Source organism: Astatotilapia calliptera, chromosome 7, assembly GCF_964374335.1.
Source record: "Astatotilapia calliptera chromosome 7, fAstCal68.1, whole genome shotgun sequence".
NCBI classification, from domain to species: Eukaryota; Metazoa; Chordata; class Actinopteri; order Cichliformes; family Cichlidae; genus Astatotilapia; species Astatotilapia calliptera.
Genome location: NC_137428.1, coordinates 34,467,166 through 34,481,014, shown reverse-complemented (window position 1 = coordinate 34,481,014; position 13,849 = coordinate 34,467,166). Strand labels below are relative to the sequence as shown.

General features: G+C 42.1%; 1 protein-coding gene across 12 annotated transcripts in view; it reads right to left on the bottom strand.

Annotated features, from left to right (window-relative positions):
* Window positions 1–1,593: 1,593 nt before the first annotated feature.
* grin1a (glutamate receptor, ionotropic, N-methyl D-aspartate 1a) overlaps window positions 1,594–13,849 on the bottom strand; it is a 38,027-nt gene continuing 25,771 nt past the window's right edge. For 4 of the 12 annotated variants that reach the window (XM_080304451.1, XM_026174361.2, XM_080304454.1 and 1 more), the window contains 7 exons: window positions 13,688–13,845; window positions 12,974–13,135; window positions 12,538–12,647; window positions 12,025–12,170; window positions 7,638–7,664; window positions 6,768–6,878; window positions 1,594–3,476 (listed from right to left, as the gene is read on the bottom strand). In XM_080304451.1, coding sequence (XP_080160577.1) covers window positions 3,408–3,476; window positions 6,768–6,878; window positions 7,638–7,664; window positions 12,025–12,170; window positions 12,538–12,647; window positions 12,974–13,135; window positions 13,688–13,845 — 783 coding nt within the window. In that variant the 3' untranslated portion in view covers window positions 1,594–3,407. Of the gene's footprint in view, window positions 3,477–6,767; window positions 6,879–6,899; window positions 7,051–7,637; window positions 7,665–12,024; window positions 12,171–12,537; window positions 12,648–12,945; window positions 13,136–13,687; window positions 13,846–13,849 lie in introns of those variants that run through there. The other 8 variants (XM_080304452.1, XM_080304453.1, XM_080304458.1 and 5 more) reach the window with 4 other exon arrangements.

Here is a 13,849-nt window from a genome sequence, read left to right as displayed (position 1 = left end):
CTTCTGCAACATTTGCATTAATTAATAGTGACAGCTGAGATATGACCAAAGATGACGCTCATAATTAAATTTCAGATTACACTTAATGTGATTTTGATGTTAGCGCTATGCTTCATCCAAGAAAACAGTGGTATAATTACAGCTGCTGAAATGTCAAATTATTAACCCTTACATTAGGAAAGCTGCTGTGAAATACAAGTTTAAATCAGCTATTTTATATGAGTAACTCTACTGAGAGTTTTAGAGGAAAAGCTAAAAGCTGGTTTCATAACCCTTGTGGATATTTAACAAATTTAACAAATTTCCCACGTGTGGGACTAATAAAGGTTATCTTATCTTATTAACCAAAATAACTAAATATGTCAACTAACAGATGCAACTAAAACAAGTTGGCTAGCAGACTCCTTCTGAACTAATCGATAATGTTACTAATCATGCTAATATACTCACAGCAATACTGCTGTCATGTTGACCTGCGAATGAGATCCATGTTACAATGCAGAAATGTACTATGGTTAATATCTACAAAGATTTTATGGCTGTTTTTTGAGATATTTCAGTTGGGACCAAACTGAGAAGCAGCTGAGGAGAACATGTAAAAAGTACTTCAGACACACCTTTGCTTTGCATTATACTTTTATAACAATGAGTAAAAGCAGCAGACAACTATACAGTCTAAATGTAGACAACAGAAACAAAGCTATGGGGATTCACAAACTTTAACCTATATCACTAGACTTGGCTAGTTGGACAGGTGGCCTCAGGTTTGACTCTAGATCACTGTGGTATACAGAGGAGTTATTAGATTCTTGCAGTCATGTGCAAGAAGCTCAGATGGGTGTGTATGAAAAAGAAGCCCAAATCATCACCCCTCCACCACCGTGCTTGGCATTTAATATGAAGTGTGTGTGCTGATATGCTGTGTTTTGTTTACTGCAAATGTGGTTCTGTGCATTATGGCCAAACATTTCTACTGTAGTCTCATCTGTCTGGAGGACATAGTTCCAGGAATCTTGTGGATAGTTCAGATGGAACTGTGTGAACCTGGGTTATGCTACCATTTTAAAGTTGTTTAGTCTTTTTTCTACCTTTGCACTTGTGAATGTTAACATTTATCATACTAAATGAGACCTGTAGAGTCTGAGATGTAGCTCTTGGATGTTTTGCGGTTTCTCTGAGCATCGCACGGTCAGACCTTGAAGTGAATTTGTTGGGAGGCCCACTCCTGAGAAGACTGTAGTATTGTGTTTACACATCTGGATGCTTAAAACCATCAAATTGCCAAAACATCTGCGTTTATAGAACTGCCAAAATTTTCTGACAATCAGTTAATCAAGTGAATTTGATTAGCAGCATATGTCTCCTACTTTCACTCTTAATTTCTATGGCTGCAGTAATGATACACTAAGTTTTTCACAGACCTGCATGGAGTGGCTGTAGCCCTATTTGTACTTTTTTTGCTTGCCTTGATTATATGACATTGTGTAGATGTCATCAATTAACTGAAAGAATTACTTGACATTGACGAGAGAAATAGTTGTTAGTTGGAGCCCTATATTTAGCATATTAAAGCAAAGGATTCATTAGACATGACAATGTAAGTGTATTTTATTTACAGGTGTATAAACAACATGATTCAATGCAAGATCGTCACTGGAAAAGGTAAGAAAAACAAGTGAACCTTCCCTTAATGTTTGTGTGTGTGTGTGTGTGTGTGTGTGTGTGTGTGTGTGTGTGCGCGTATATGCATGTGTATATGTGTGTGTTGATGCATGCCTGTGTATCACACCTGTTTTGTGTTTGTGTAACTATAGTATAAGACATTCCCAGCTGCAGTCATTGTACGAGCTCATGAACCTCATCTACACAGAGCCAGACTCTATTTACATTTCATTCAACTTTAAGTGCTCCTCACGGCTCAGCTAACTGTACATGGCAACAGCACGCATCCAAACTAAAGCATTAATAATAACACATAAGCATGCACAGGTCTGAATGAGATCAGAAGCAACCTCTTTGCTCAAATTAAAATCATTTAATCCTATAAAGACTTTGTAGATCCTGCTCTGTTTTTTCTCAATAAAGCAAATTAAAAAGGAAACCGGTAAGATACTTTACAGTATGACTGTCGTTCTGTTTTGGGAATCGGTGTTTTGTTTAAATACAGTTTGGGGAGACTCCTCATCATAAAGTGCTATGCAGTGCCATACACCAGAAAGAATGTTACAGTTTTCTTCAGAGCAGTGGTTTCTCATCTCCAGAAATTGGGAAACGGCCTGTTTTTGCATCTAACCAAACCTGCACATGTGCTTGCAAGCTGAGCGAAGCTTTCAAATTCACTCGGCTTCCTTCGTGTAAAAGTTCTCCGGCGCTGCACAGGGGAGGAGGTTTTGCATGAAAGACCGAGTGCTGGTTGGGTGAAAAACCTGGCCCTTTGATGCAACCCCTTGGAGACTGGAAATGAGAAAGACTGCAGTGGCGGCGGCAGGAGAGAGGAAGAGAGAGGGCGTCCCAAAACAGCAGCATGGCTCACAGCCAACTGTCTCAAATATGGCTGAATATGAAAGACACCACTAGTATTTAACTAATTAAGTAGGATGTGATTTCTTATATCACCTGCATATGTCGTGCTATAAATAGTAGTAAAGCTAAATACTTCAAACTTGAATTGTTGTTAAAAATAGAAACACATGCAAATTTTGAGGTTAGTGCAAAATAAAAGTGGGGAAAGGTTCAATTTGTTCATCTCCAGAAGCTGATGTATACCCTTGCCCAAGCACACCCATGCCTTCATCATCTTCTCTGGTTGACATGGTTAGCCAACTGCCTTCTGTAGTGCCATTATTAGTGTGGATAAAAACACAGGTATGTCCTATTAAAAAATACTTGACCTCCATCGGAGCTTACAGACCATTTTGTATTGCAGTATATGTTGTTAAGAAATATTAAATATTGTGACTTCTAGGCCCTAAGTGGAAGTGAAATGTCCAGTACAATACTCGCAGCCAAACTGGTTCGTCCATAAACTTAGCCGAACTAACGTGGCTTGCTAAAAGCTATAAAGCTGCTTGGGAAATTGGAAAACATCAAACATTAAGTAAATGTGTGCAATTAAAGGGACAAAACAACGTTAAATAAGTTAGGTAATAATATACAGAAGGAAAAGATTGTATATGTCGGATGGGTTCTTCTGTGCATGCTCAGGGACCCTACGAACATTAAAGTCATTTCGTCTTTAAAAAAAAAAGATAAAAGAAAAAGAAAGGTGCAAGTTGAGTGTTTTCAGCCAGTTCCTCAGCAAGCAGTTTCCTCAAAAGCTCCGCTGGCAGGCGGTGAAATAAAAGCTTCGGTTTTGGCTTCCTCTCCTCCTCTCCTTGGGGAGTGAACCTCATTGTCGCCCTCTCCGTTTACACCACTGTGCTGACAGACGGGTCAGACAAGTTGAGTTGGCCCGTGACGTCAGTGGGTGGGTACTGCTGCAGAGGTGAAGAAAAACAGGGCGGAGGAAGAGAGACACATAACAGGGTGTCATTTCTTGACAAAATTTAGTGTCCCTTTTGTTGCCGATGTTGTTGTTGTCCTAGCATTGTCTAAATATTAATTTTAATTTAGGGAACAACTGTGTTCTGCAGAAGCTGGATGTTGCTCTAACCCCTCTCAGGCAGACTTTAATTTTGTGTCATTTTCTTTAAAGTCTGAATTTTTGTAGAACAGTTTGTGCCTGGGGTGGGCTAGTTTTGGAGCTGACGTAAGATCCCGAGAGTCTTGACAACAGCAGTCATTTATTTTTTTATTTTATTTTTTGCCTCAGCAACATGACTGGGTGATAACTTCCTGCCATGGATAAAATGGGCAGCTCATTTATCACCCCCACAGTCATCTGTGTGCATGCAGACAGGCAGCTTCTCTATATTTAGCTCAAGAGGAGAACATGAATTTTGGGCTGATTGCACAAGTGCTGCTGTGTCCGACTCTTACGTCCAATCCCTGCATCACTGTGCTTCTTTAAGAGCAGAATATGTTGAATTATAGGCTTCTACAATGCTGAGAGGGGAGGCAAGATCCCATATCCATGCATATGCTTCGTTTGAGTGGGTTGTTTTTAGTGCTTTTGGCAGCAGTAAGCCATTTTTTAAAATGTTATCTTTTACATAGAAACACAGAAATCCTACATTACAGAATCCGCTTTATACATCATAAATCGAGTTTGCAGAACATGTTGTTTTTGTAGAATTGCTTCATGTTTTGAAACACAGTGAGATTGGGTGGAGTAACTGCATTATGTCCTTTATAATTCAGCTAATTTCCAACATGCCAATCAAAATTCTGACTCACAGTGCTGTGTTGCAAAGCATGCAGGAAAGCATCTTTTCTTTTTACATTAAGCACATTACTACTGCACATTAATGACATTCAGAACCAAAACAGGGAAGGTGTACCCGTCTCATTTGTCACTTTTTTTGATTTAAGCACCTCTCGTTTTAAGCCGATAGAGCCGATACATTCAAGCATGTGAGTTTCAGAAGTTGGTATGATGCAACTAACATGCTGACAGATGTGGGGGCATCCAGACTGAATGGGAAAATTGTTGCTTTTTATTTTAAGGTAATAAATAGGAGTCAGAGTGGATGTCCCTCATCTCCTTGACCCGCAAGTTGCATCATCACATAGCTTACAGCCCCCATTTGGGTCTCCACATGTCTTGTACCTTGAGGGCCTGCTAACAGCGCACCCTACTGGGGTCAAGTGGACCAGCAAAAGAGAAACACTTCACTGACATCACAACCACAGTTAAAAGCTACTTATTCAGCACAACTAAGATGACGTTTTTTTGTTGGGGTTTTTTGTCATATATGGAACAGCTACAAAGAGTATTACTACTTCTACGGTTACTACATCTATGACAGTTAAAGTAATTAGCATGCTTGTAGAGGGAGAGAGGAGCAGTGTGGCATGTGGGTGAGGGACACTGACACTCAAGTCCATTGATATCCATTAATAGAAAAGAAGAACATTTATATAAAATCAAAAATAATGGTCAAAGACTGAAGATGGTAGGTCTTTCAGTTGGAGCATCTTTTGTAATTACACTAAATCCTGTTTCATTTTACACTTTGAGACATTTTCTTCCCCCAATAGGGCTCCCAAACCAGCATCCGAAACCTCATACAGACAAAGTGGCAGTGGCGATCCCGCTCTTCTTCTCATAAAATGAAAGAAATTCTATTGGAAAAACGCCGGGGAAGAGTAAAGGTGCTTGGCTTCATTGCTGAAACATCCGTTAAAAAAACAAAACAAAACAAAAAAACAACAACAGATAGTTAACAGAAGAGAAAGAAAGGAGAAACAGAAAATCAAATCGTAACTTTTTTAAAAATGTTGCAAGCTGTTATCTTTGCTGCCATAGGCTACATTTCTCCAGAGAAACACATTCAAAGCATAGTGTTAGTGCAAAAGGCTATGAAGGCTATCTCCACAAATTATTGCCATTCTTTTATAAAGCCCAGATTTGGTTAACAACCAGCTATGCCTGGCAGATCAGCTGGGCACAAATGACCGTGGGTCACCGGTTTTTCAGCGCGATCCAAGCTTGTGTAGTGCAATCTCCAAACCGCAATGAGCAGGGCCTTTCAACCGAACTGTGAAGGAATGCAGAAAACCTGACACTCTCATTGTACTGCAGCAAAGGAGTGATATAAAAAGAATCGGGGGGGGGGGGGGCAGTAGCTTGTATTTATTCTTGCATCACAACACAGTGAGAGTCTAAGGCTTCACAGAGTTTTTAGCACAATAAAAACAATATGTAAAACGTCGACTGTCTTCACGACCTGAAAATATACCCTGCAAAAGGCATGCACAGTTCGGACCACAAGGACACTGGAAATAAAACAAGAATTATGACAAACAAAATATGATAATGCAAAAAAGTAAATTGATTAATAGAAATCCATGAGTGGAATCCTGAAATAGACACACCGAAAAATATGACAACACATTAGTTTTCTTCTCGGGAGGGCTGGACGTCACCTTAAATTTTAAAAAAGGGTTTTGGGAATAAAAAAATGACAGAACACCAGCGCATGCTTTTCAAACCATAAGCAAACCAACAGCGGCTGAAACCCAAACAGAGGAAGTGCAGGATTGGTGCAAAGAAACAATGGATATACGAAGGATCAGGCAGTCAAAACGACAGGACATGAACAGAAACGTATAAACAGACACGCTCGCATACGGTACACTCACGCACACACGTACCACAGTGCCACCACCACCATCACCACCAAATACGGACAGAATCCACGTCCAAACCAGAGGCAGGGAGGAAGAGCAGCCCAAGACAAAACACCACTGGCAGACTGCTTGCTTTTGTCGCGCCCCTTCCTCCAGAAGACACTAATCCCATTAAATCCTTCCCCCCTTTTCCCCCAAATCCTGGACACTTGGGACGCTCCCTTTCCAAATTCAGAGCCCAGCTCCTGGCCTGGCCTGACCTGAGATCCTGCACTGATGCCCTCTATGCTGTAGAGGAACCATAAGAGCTAAATGGTAATGGTTGATCGATGGTGAAGGGACAGACACGTGGCAGAGGCCAGCGGAGCCGTGTGGAAATGAGTGAGTGGAACATGGGACTCTTTTGAGGTCAGATATGGGGATGGGGGCAGAGAGGACAGCGAAAGACAAAGAGATGGAAGCAGAGACAGAGGAGGAGAAGAGGAAAGAGAGGAAAGAATAAACAAGGGAAGGTGTCGCTTCTTCCGTCTCCTTACCGTGTCTTTGGAGGACCTACGTCTCTTGATGCTGGAGGCCAGGGTGGTACTGATGGACCTAAAAGAGGCTTTCTTTTTGGGGTCGGGCTCTGCTCTACCACTTTTCCTATCCTAAAATAAATATATGTAGAAACATTATTCATGTCCTATGGCTGGGGTGATAACCGTGGTTTCAGTCTCACCCGTTTTCTCTCTACCCACCACCACCAAAACCACTGCCACCCCAATAGATTACCTTATGTTTTTAATAGACTAATTACTGGGAGGGTCCTTGTGAAAAACACTACACCATTTGGAAATGTAAAAGAGGGAGAAAGAAGGGGATAAAGCTTGTTAGATGTGAGAGTGAACAAAGTCTGTTCAGCCTGATATGAGGGCATTTGTCTACATTTTATGCAACATAATCACACTTGGACTGCACAAGATGGCACAGTAGTCCTCTAGAAACACACTCAGTTGGCCCTAGAAATGCACTGGAATGAGTGATGACTAGTAAAGATGTCAGTGGGTGTGATACCTAGGTTTTAAACCATCTAAAATAGTCTACCCGTACACTCGCTATTGTGTGAGTGCACACACACTTTAAAGCTGCCACTTCTTTATCTCAGCACATGATTAATCTTCAATCTACTCTTACTCAGTAACACACAGGTAACATCTTCAAATGCGTACCTGTCAAAATAAAATAAAAACATAAAGAAAAAGAAGCACTATTAACCGTATTCTTACAACATGGTGAGCCAATTTGGTGCCCTCGCTCCCTCATACCATCAGAGTGCCCCACAGCTATTCTCAGCACAATTACTGGATGTCTGTGTGCAACAATAAAAAAAGAACTCATATTAAGAACTCATATTAAGGTATTCTTACATCCTGAGTCTCTACAGAGGAAGAGGGCTGCATAGGGGGAGAAAAGAAAAATAAAATAAATGTCCATCCACTTGGATTGTTATTACTTTAAAGAATATCCTTAAGCAAAAGCCAAGGGAACCAAAAATGGCAGATAAAAAAATCCCAAAACTAGCAAAGCAAACATTCACATCCAAAGCCAGGCAGGTATAAAAAGTTAAAAATAATAATAATAATAATAAAAAAGCTACAGTATTGGATGCATAGAAGGAAAACAACAGCGACATAAGTCAGTAATTAAAGCCCATTTAACGTCATTATACCTTTAAGGGGTATAATGGAAATTCACCCCACACACCAGGGAATGGGATGAGATGGAGAGCATAAAGGTAAAAATAAGAAGGAATGGTTGTCTACTAGAGCAACGAAAAAGCCTGTTTTCTACTGAAATTAAAGTGCAAAAACAAAAGTCAGTGTTTAAATGATAAATTCATAATTAACTGAGCAAATGAAAGCTAAAAGATGCTACTTCTAATAAAAAAAAAAGAGTATAGTATAAGTGGAGGATGACAGATTAGTAGCAGCAAGGGAGGCCCTTGGGGTGGGCGGGGCAGTGTGGTGTGAATTTCAACATGCCAAATCGTTTTATGGATGGAGGGAAGGAATAAAAGGGGGAACATAGATTAAGTAACACAAAACAAATAGCACGACAAATCAATCCTGGCCAGCACTGGCCCCGCAGTTCATCCTTTTTCATCAGGTCACATGACTAGGCTCTTTCAGGGCACATTTGTTCCACCATCACCCCGCCAACCAGCACTCTCTCAACCCCCTGATGACATAATATCAGGTGGCGAGCAGGTATTATCTCATGTGCAGGATAGATGAAAGCTGGCAGAAGAGTGATTGGTGCACGGCACCGTTCGATTTTAGTGCAAAAAATATCTTTTTCCTGTTGGAAGATGACATCTCGTGTTAGTAAATGGTTAAAGTCAGCGTGCGTATTGGTCTTGGTTCAGAAAAATCAATGCCCAAGTGACGTCAGGTGTTCGTTTAATCTTTACTTTCCCCTTTTCTTACACATGTTAGACTGCAGGAGTGAAGCCCGGCCATCCAGAGCCCTGATGAGGCGCTGCGTGTGCACAGTCCCGGCCATGCAGGGCATGCTGGACCATCAGATGAAGAGCGGCATGGGACTTGCACCGTGTACATCGGCTGCGTGTTTCCCGTTGGAAACAGATGTGAGCTGTCATAGTCCAGCATCATTATACAACATCACTGTTATCGTCACGCAGCAGACTTTCTGACGCTTTGTTTTCATCCCAAACTATCATCAGGTTCAATCTGGTTCAGACAGTGCACTTCTAAGTAACATCCGTTTGAAAAGACAGATGTAGAAGCCACATGTGTAGTCTCTTAGTAATGGAACACAATGTAACTTTTTTATAATATAAATGTTCACATTGTAGCTACATTGTCCACCTCTAAAAAAGAGAACAGAGAGAGTGGATCAGCAGCAGCCTTTCACTAACCCTAACCCTGCCCCAGTCCTAATGTAACTGACAGCTTTTATTAAAGATGAAGATGAGTTATTACTTACACACCCTACATAAATTATAGCAATCGTTGCACTCGAGTGGTCGCACCCTTAGGCGATTTATTCACAGTCAGCTATGGTAAAGTGACAGATAGATGACTGTGTAACACGTATACTTATTAATTGTGTTTGCTATTTAGGTTATTTCTTTATCGGTTTGGCTTAATTCTTTTCCCCTCCAACCAACATACTTTGAAAGGCACAACTACTTTTACTTTAAAGTCATACTGGTTCTGTTTATACTAAGATTTTCTTTCTATAAATTGAATAATGGAATAAGCGGACACTTCGGCCCATTACTATATATCATGCCTTTATTTAAAAGGGACAGTTAAGCCTTAATATCATTTAGGCACCATCGGCAACCAAATAAAAAGCTCTCACACACAAAAATGCATGTGCATTAGCTAAATTAGGTAAACGTAGGAAATGCCCCAGTAAACTAGCATTTCTCATTATAGAACTCAAAAAACTAAAAATAAATTTTACTCCAAAGACCCTTTACTCACTCATCATGTATGTTGCTACAGCTTTTAAAGTTTTACAATCCTGGGCAACCTACACACATGCACTTTTCTTTCTTAGTAAAAGTCTGCAAAACCAATGCCATGGTGGCGTGACACCTAATGAACTTCTTGTTTGAGAGCTTTTAGCTTTTAAAAATAACTGGGTGCAGAGATAATGCAAAGGTGGCAACTAGTGAGGATTTTACTTTGTGAACAGATTTACTCAGAAGTGCACTTTCTCTGAAGTTAAACCTCTGTTTGAAGGCATTTGGGTGCACAGTCCTGCACATTGCTTTGCATAATACAACCTGAGGCATTTAAAAGCACATAATAACAAAAAACACACATGGAAGCAGTCGAAACGATGCCAGTAATGGGTATCGAGGTTTTAGTGATTGCTGTACTAGAGAAGGAAGAGGCCACATAAACTGTGATCTTAGATTGAGTTTGTACCCTGGAAAACCAAGCTATCATTTTTAATTTCAGAAATTTAGATCACTGTGAGTAATCAAATCAGCGTACCTAAACAGTGTGAATAAGATCCTGAATAATTTTCATGCAAAGCAGATTTGATTAGCCTTACTTCATGGGTCCTCTCAGCGCTTCTTGCGTAAGGCGCCATTGTAATAGCTATAGTTAGAGCAATGTGTGTCTAGCAATTTTAGCTTTTGGGCCCAGAGTGATGGTGAATGAGCAAGATGAGCAAGCATGAGCCATCTTTGTTTAGTGATGCAGAGAAATTGGCATGATCATCACTGACATGGATATAAATTACATTAGTCTGCGGGCAGTTTAGTGTGTCCCTCTCCTTTCTCAGTGACGCCCCCCTGCATGCATTCATCTGCTGTATGCGCCTACATCTATATGTACAGCTATATGAGGACACATACGACAGTTACATACAGCTATCAGTTTGATGGTAGACACTTTTAGAAGGACATTGATTTGCTGACAGGCACTTGTGATAATTATACTGTACCTTCCTCCAGCCCTGCTGTCTCATTTCACTTGGTTCAAGAGAGACACAGCAGACAAACTGCCACAGCCACATCACAGACTCAGGCTGTGATTGGCCATCAAATGTGGAAACCCTGTACCTTCAAAGCAGCACTGATTGCATCAGAGTGCAGGGGAAATCATGTTCTTCACTGGCTGAGCAAAGGAACTTATCGCTTGATTATAGCTCAGATGGTCAGTTCATTCAAAAAAAACAAAAAACAAAAATGTTCATAGTGGTATCTGGCCATGAAAATGACTTTAAACTGCAAAGAAGTTCCATTTATTGTTTTTTTTTAATTACGTGAATGTTTCTGAAAACCCCTGAAAATGAATCTAAGTTAGCTGTATAGTTAGATACCACTAGAGCAGGTATGAAAATAAGGACTTATAAAATTATATTTGAGTGAACTGAGCCTTTAGATTGATGCCTGTTCAGGCAATGTTGCACGAAGCCTTTGCCATGCGAGATTTTAAGTTCTTGCTTGGTGTCTGCATCATGAACACTGCGGTGGATAAGGAGACACACTGTGCGCTGCAGCATTGCACATTTCACTTATGCTGACAATTGTGGAACGGTCACTGCCGTATGATTGTGCCAGGGCATTGATTTGACTCTTTATGCTCTATTTGTCTTATCAGCTTTTGGCTGCTGTTAGTTTTGCTGCCAGAGAGAAGGAAATCAATGGGGTCGCGAGCAAAATGCATCAACCTTAGAGTATTCATTGTCAATAATGTTTTTTCAATGTTTCTGGCAGGGAATTTGTTTTTTCTGCTGGATTTCCATGTACAAATCATATGACCTTATGAAGAATATAGCGCCACAGCAGCAGCTTAGAACTACTGGTTCATGCCATGGACGTGGGTAGTGGAGAGTTTTCATTTGGAGATTTATTGTGTGAGAGAATCTCTAATTATCTTATTGTTACGCCAAGAACGAGAGGTGACATGACGGTGGAAATGGCTCTACTACATACTAAAGAGGGAGTTCCAGCCACCGCTTGACTTCCAGAAGTCTCCTTACTATCCTGCAGGCACACACACAAGAGACACGGGTGCATTTGGCCTCAGGGAACTGTGTAAACCCACAGGGTGGCCACTCAGCATGCCTTACATTATATGTAGGCATCAGAGATCACTGTTTCTTGTATGGTGATCTGCTGGTTTGATCACTACTTAAAAAAACCCCAAAGTTCTCAGATGGGTTGAGAAACAGAAATCAACCCTCATTCGAGGGAGGTTTTTCTGGCTCTCTTCCACCCCAGTTTTGACCCTTCCACCTTCAGTGGATGCAGGGTATCAATCCTACCTGCAAGTTCTTCCTCCAGACATTGACGGCCGCAAAGGCCAGCTGCATCTGCTTCCTGCGGGCGTCTTTATGGCGCTTATAGGCAATTTCAATGAAGATGAGGAAGATCCCTGCTGCTATTCCTCCAGCCACCAGCATGAATACCCCTGTGAAGGAGGGACACATGAACAGAAACAGAGCAGACACAGGGATGCGTGAGTTTCCTGTCTACATCTCCCCCGCTCCCACTAAGCATGAACGCATGGTCTGACTGTCATGCTCAGTGGTCGCCCTCCTTTCTCAACCAGCTCCTACTGACGACGACTGCTGCAAACTACACAATATTAATAGAGAACCACAACCGCACGAAATCACAGGACAAGATACTGTACGGCACACTACCCACAGAGCACCACGCTGACACTAAAACAACGATTTTGTAAAGGTATTGGACAAAAAAGGGCTACAGTACCTTACCACTGCAGTTTTTGTCCAATCACTTTTAACGCTTTCTCTACGCCATAAGGACCATACCTGCCATGTTTTCAAAGGTGAGTGTGGCTGGGGCATTGCTCCTTGAGTCACACTCCTGGTATCTCACCCAGGTTTTATCTAGGTCTTCCATGAAGCCGTTCTCATGAGAACTGCAGGGGGTTGGGGGTAGTGGGGAGAGAGGTAACAGAGTTAATGAATGCCGCAAATGACCGAATGTTTGAGCCGCTTACTCCCAGCTAGCAACACAGATGAAGCACAGACAGCTGTACAGACACGTGTACTGACAAACAGTGATACACTTGACAAGAGACAACCAGACAAACAGGGCAGGAAAGGGGAGATACAAAGATGTGACATAAGGCAATGTATTGGATGGCTATAAAGGGTCAATATGTGACCATGAAATCATATTGATAAGAAAAAAAAAAAGAAAAAAAAAGGTCATACGAGTAATGCAGCTTCGGCTGGGACAGACCTGAGAATGGCCAGGGACACATTCTGTTTCCAGGGGCTGTCCTTGCGCATGCCTATGCCAAAGCCCGAACGGAAAAACAGCTCTCCCGTGGTCACCAGGTCGCACTTCTGCGAGGCTTCAAACTCCAGCACCGCAGAGTCCCAGATGAAAGCATGCAGCTTGCTGTGGGGGCAGGGGGAGGGAGGAGGAGGAGGAAGTGGGGAGGAAGGGGAAGGAGGGGAAGGAGGGGGTTACGGTGCAACAGTACAATGATTTACATACACATTTACGGCTCCCACCCTTCTCTCTCTCTCACACCACATCGTGTGTGTCAGTCAGCGTTTACCAGCAATCTCTACCGCTGCTTATGTCCCAAATGAAATCCAATGCCAGATGGGTGAGGGCGCGTCCCCCATTGGATTCCCCCAATCTCAAAGATGTTCGTCTGGGTACAACCTGAAAAAGGGGGCTCTTCGACTCAATGTTAGCTCAACCTCACACTGTTGTCAGTGCTGTTGACACGTCCACTCCTGCTGCTGTCCCTGGAAACCTGCCTTGGCTGGGCGATGGGCCTGAATCAGGGCGAATGTCGCAGTAAAGCCTACCACTTCCACCTGATCCGGAGGTCCATGTCCCTCCCCTAGAGTTAACTGGAATAGCCCTGGTCTACGTGCTTGATAGGTCGAACAGCCGGCCGACACGTACTCTGGTCGGCCCGGCCTGGCCGAGACTCACTTGTCACGCACGGCCTGGATAGCCTCGGCGGCACTCTCATAGTTGTGCTTCTCCATGTGGCGGTACATGGTGCTAAGCTCCACCTGCCGCCGGAAGTAGATATCCACTGAGCTTTGTTTCACTGTGGCGTAGATGAACTTGTCTGATGGGTTTCTCAGCTGC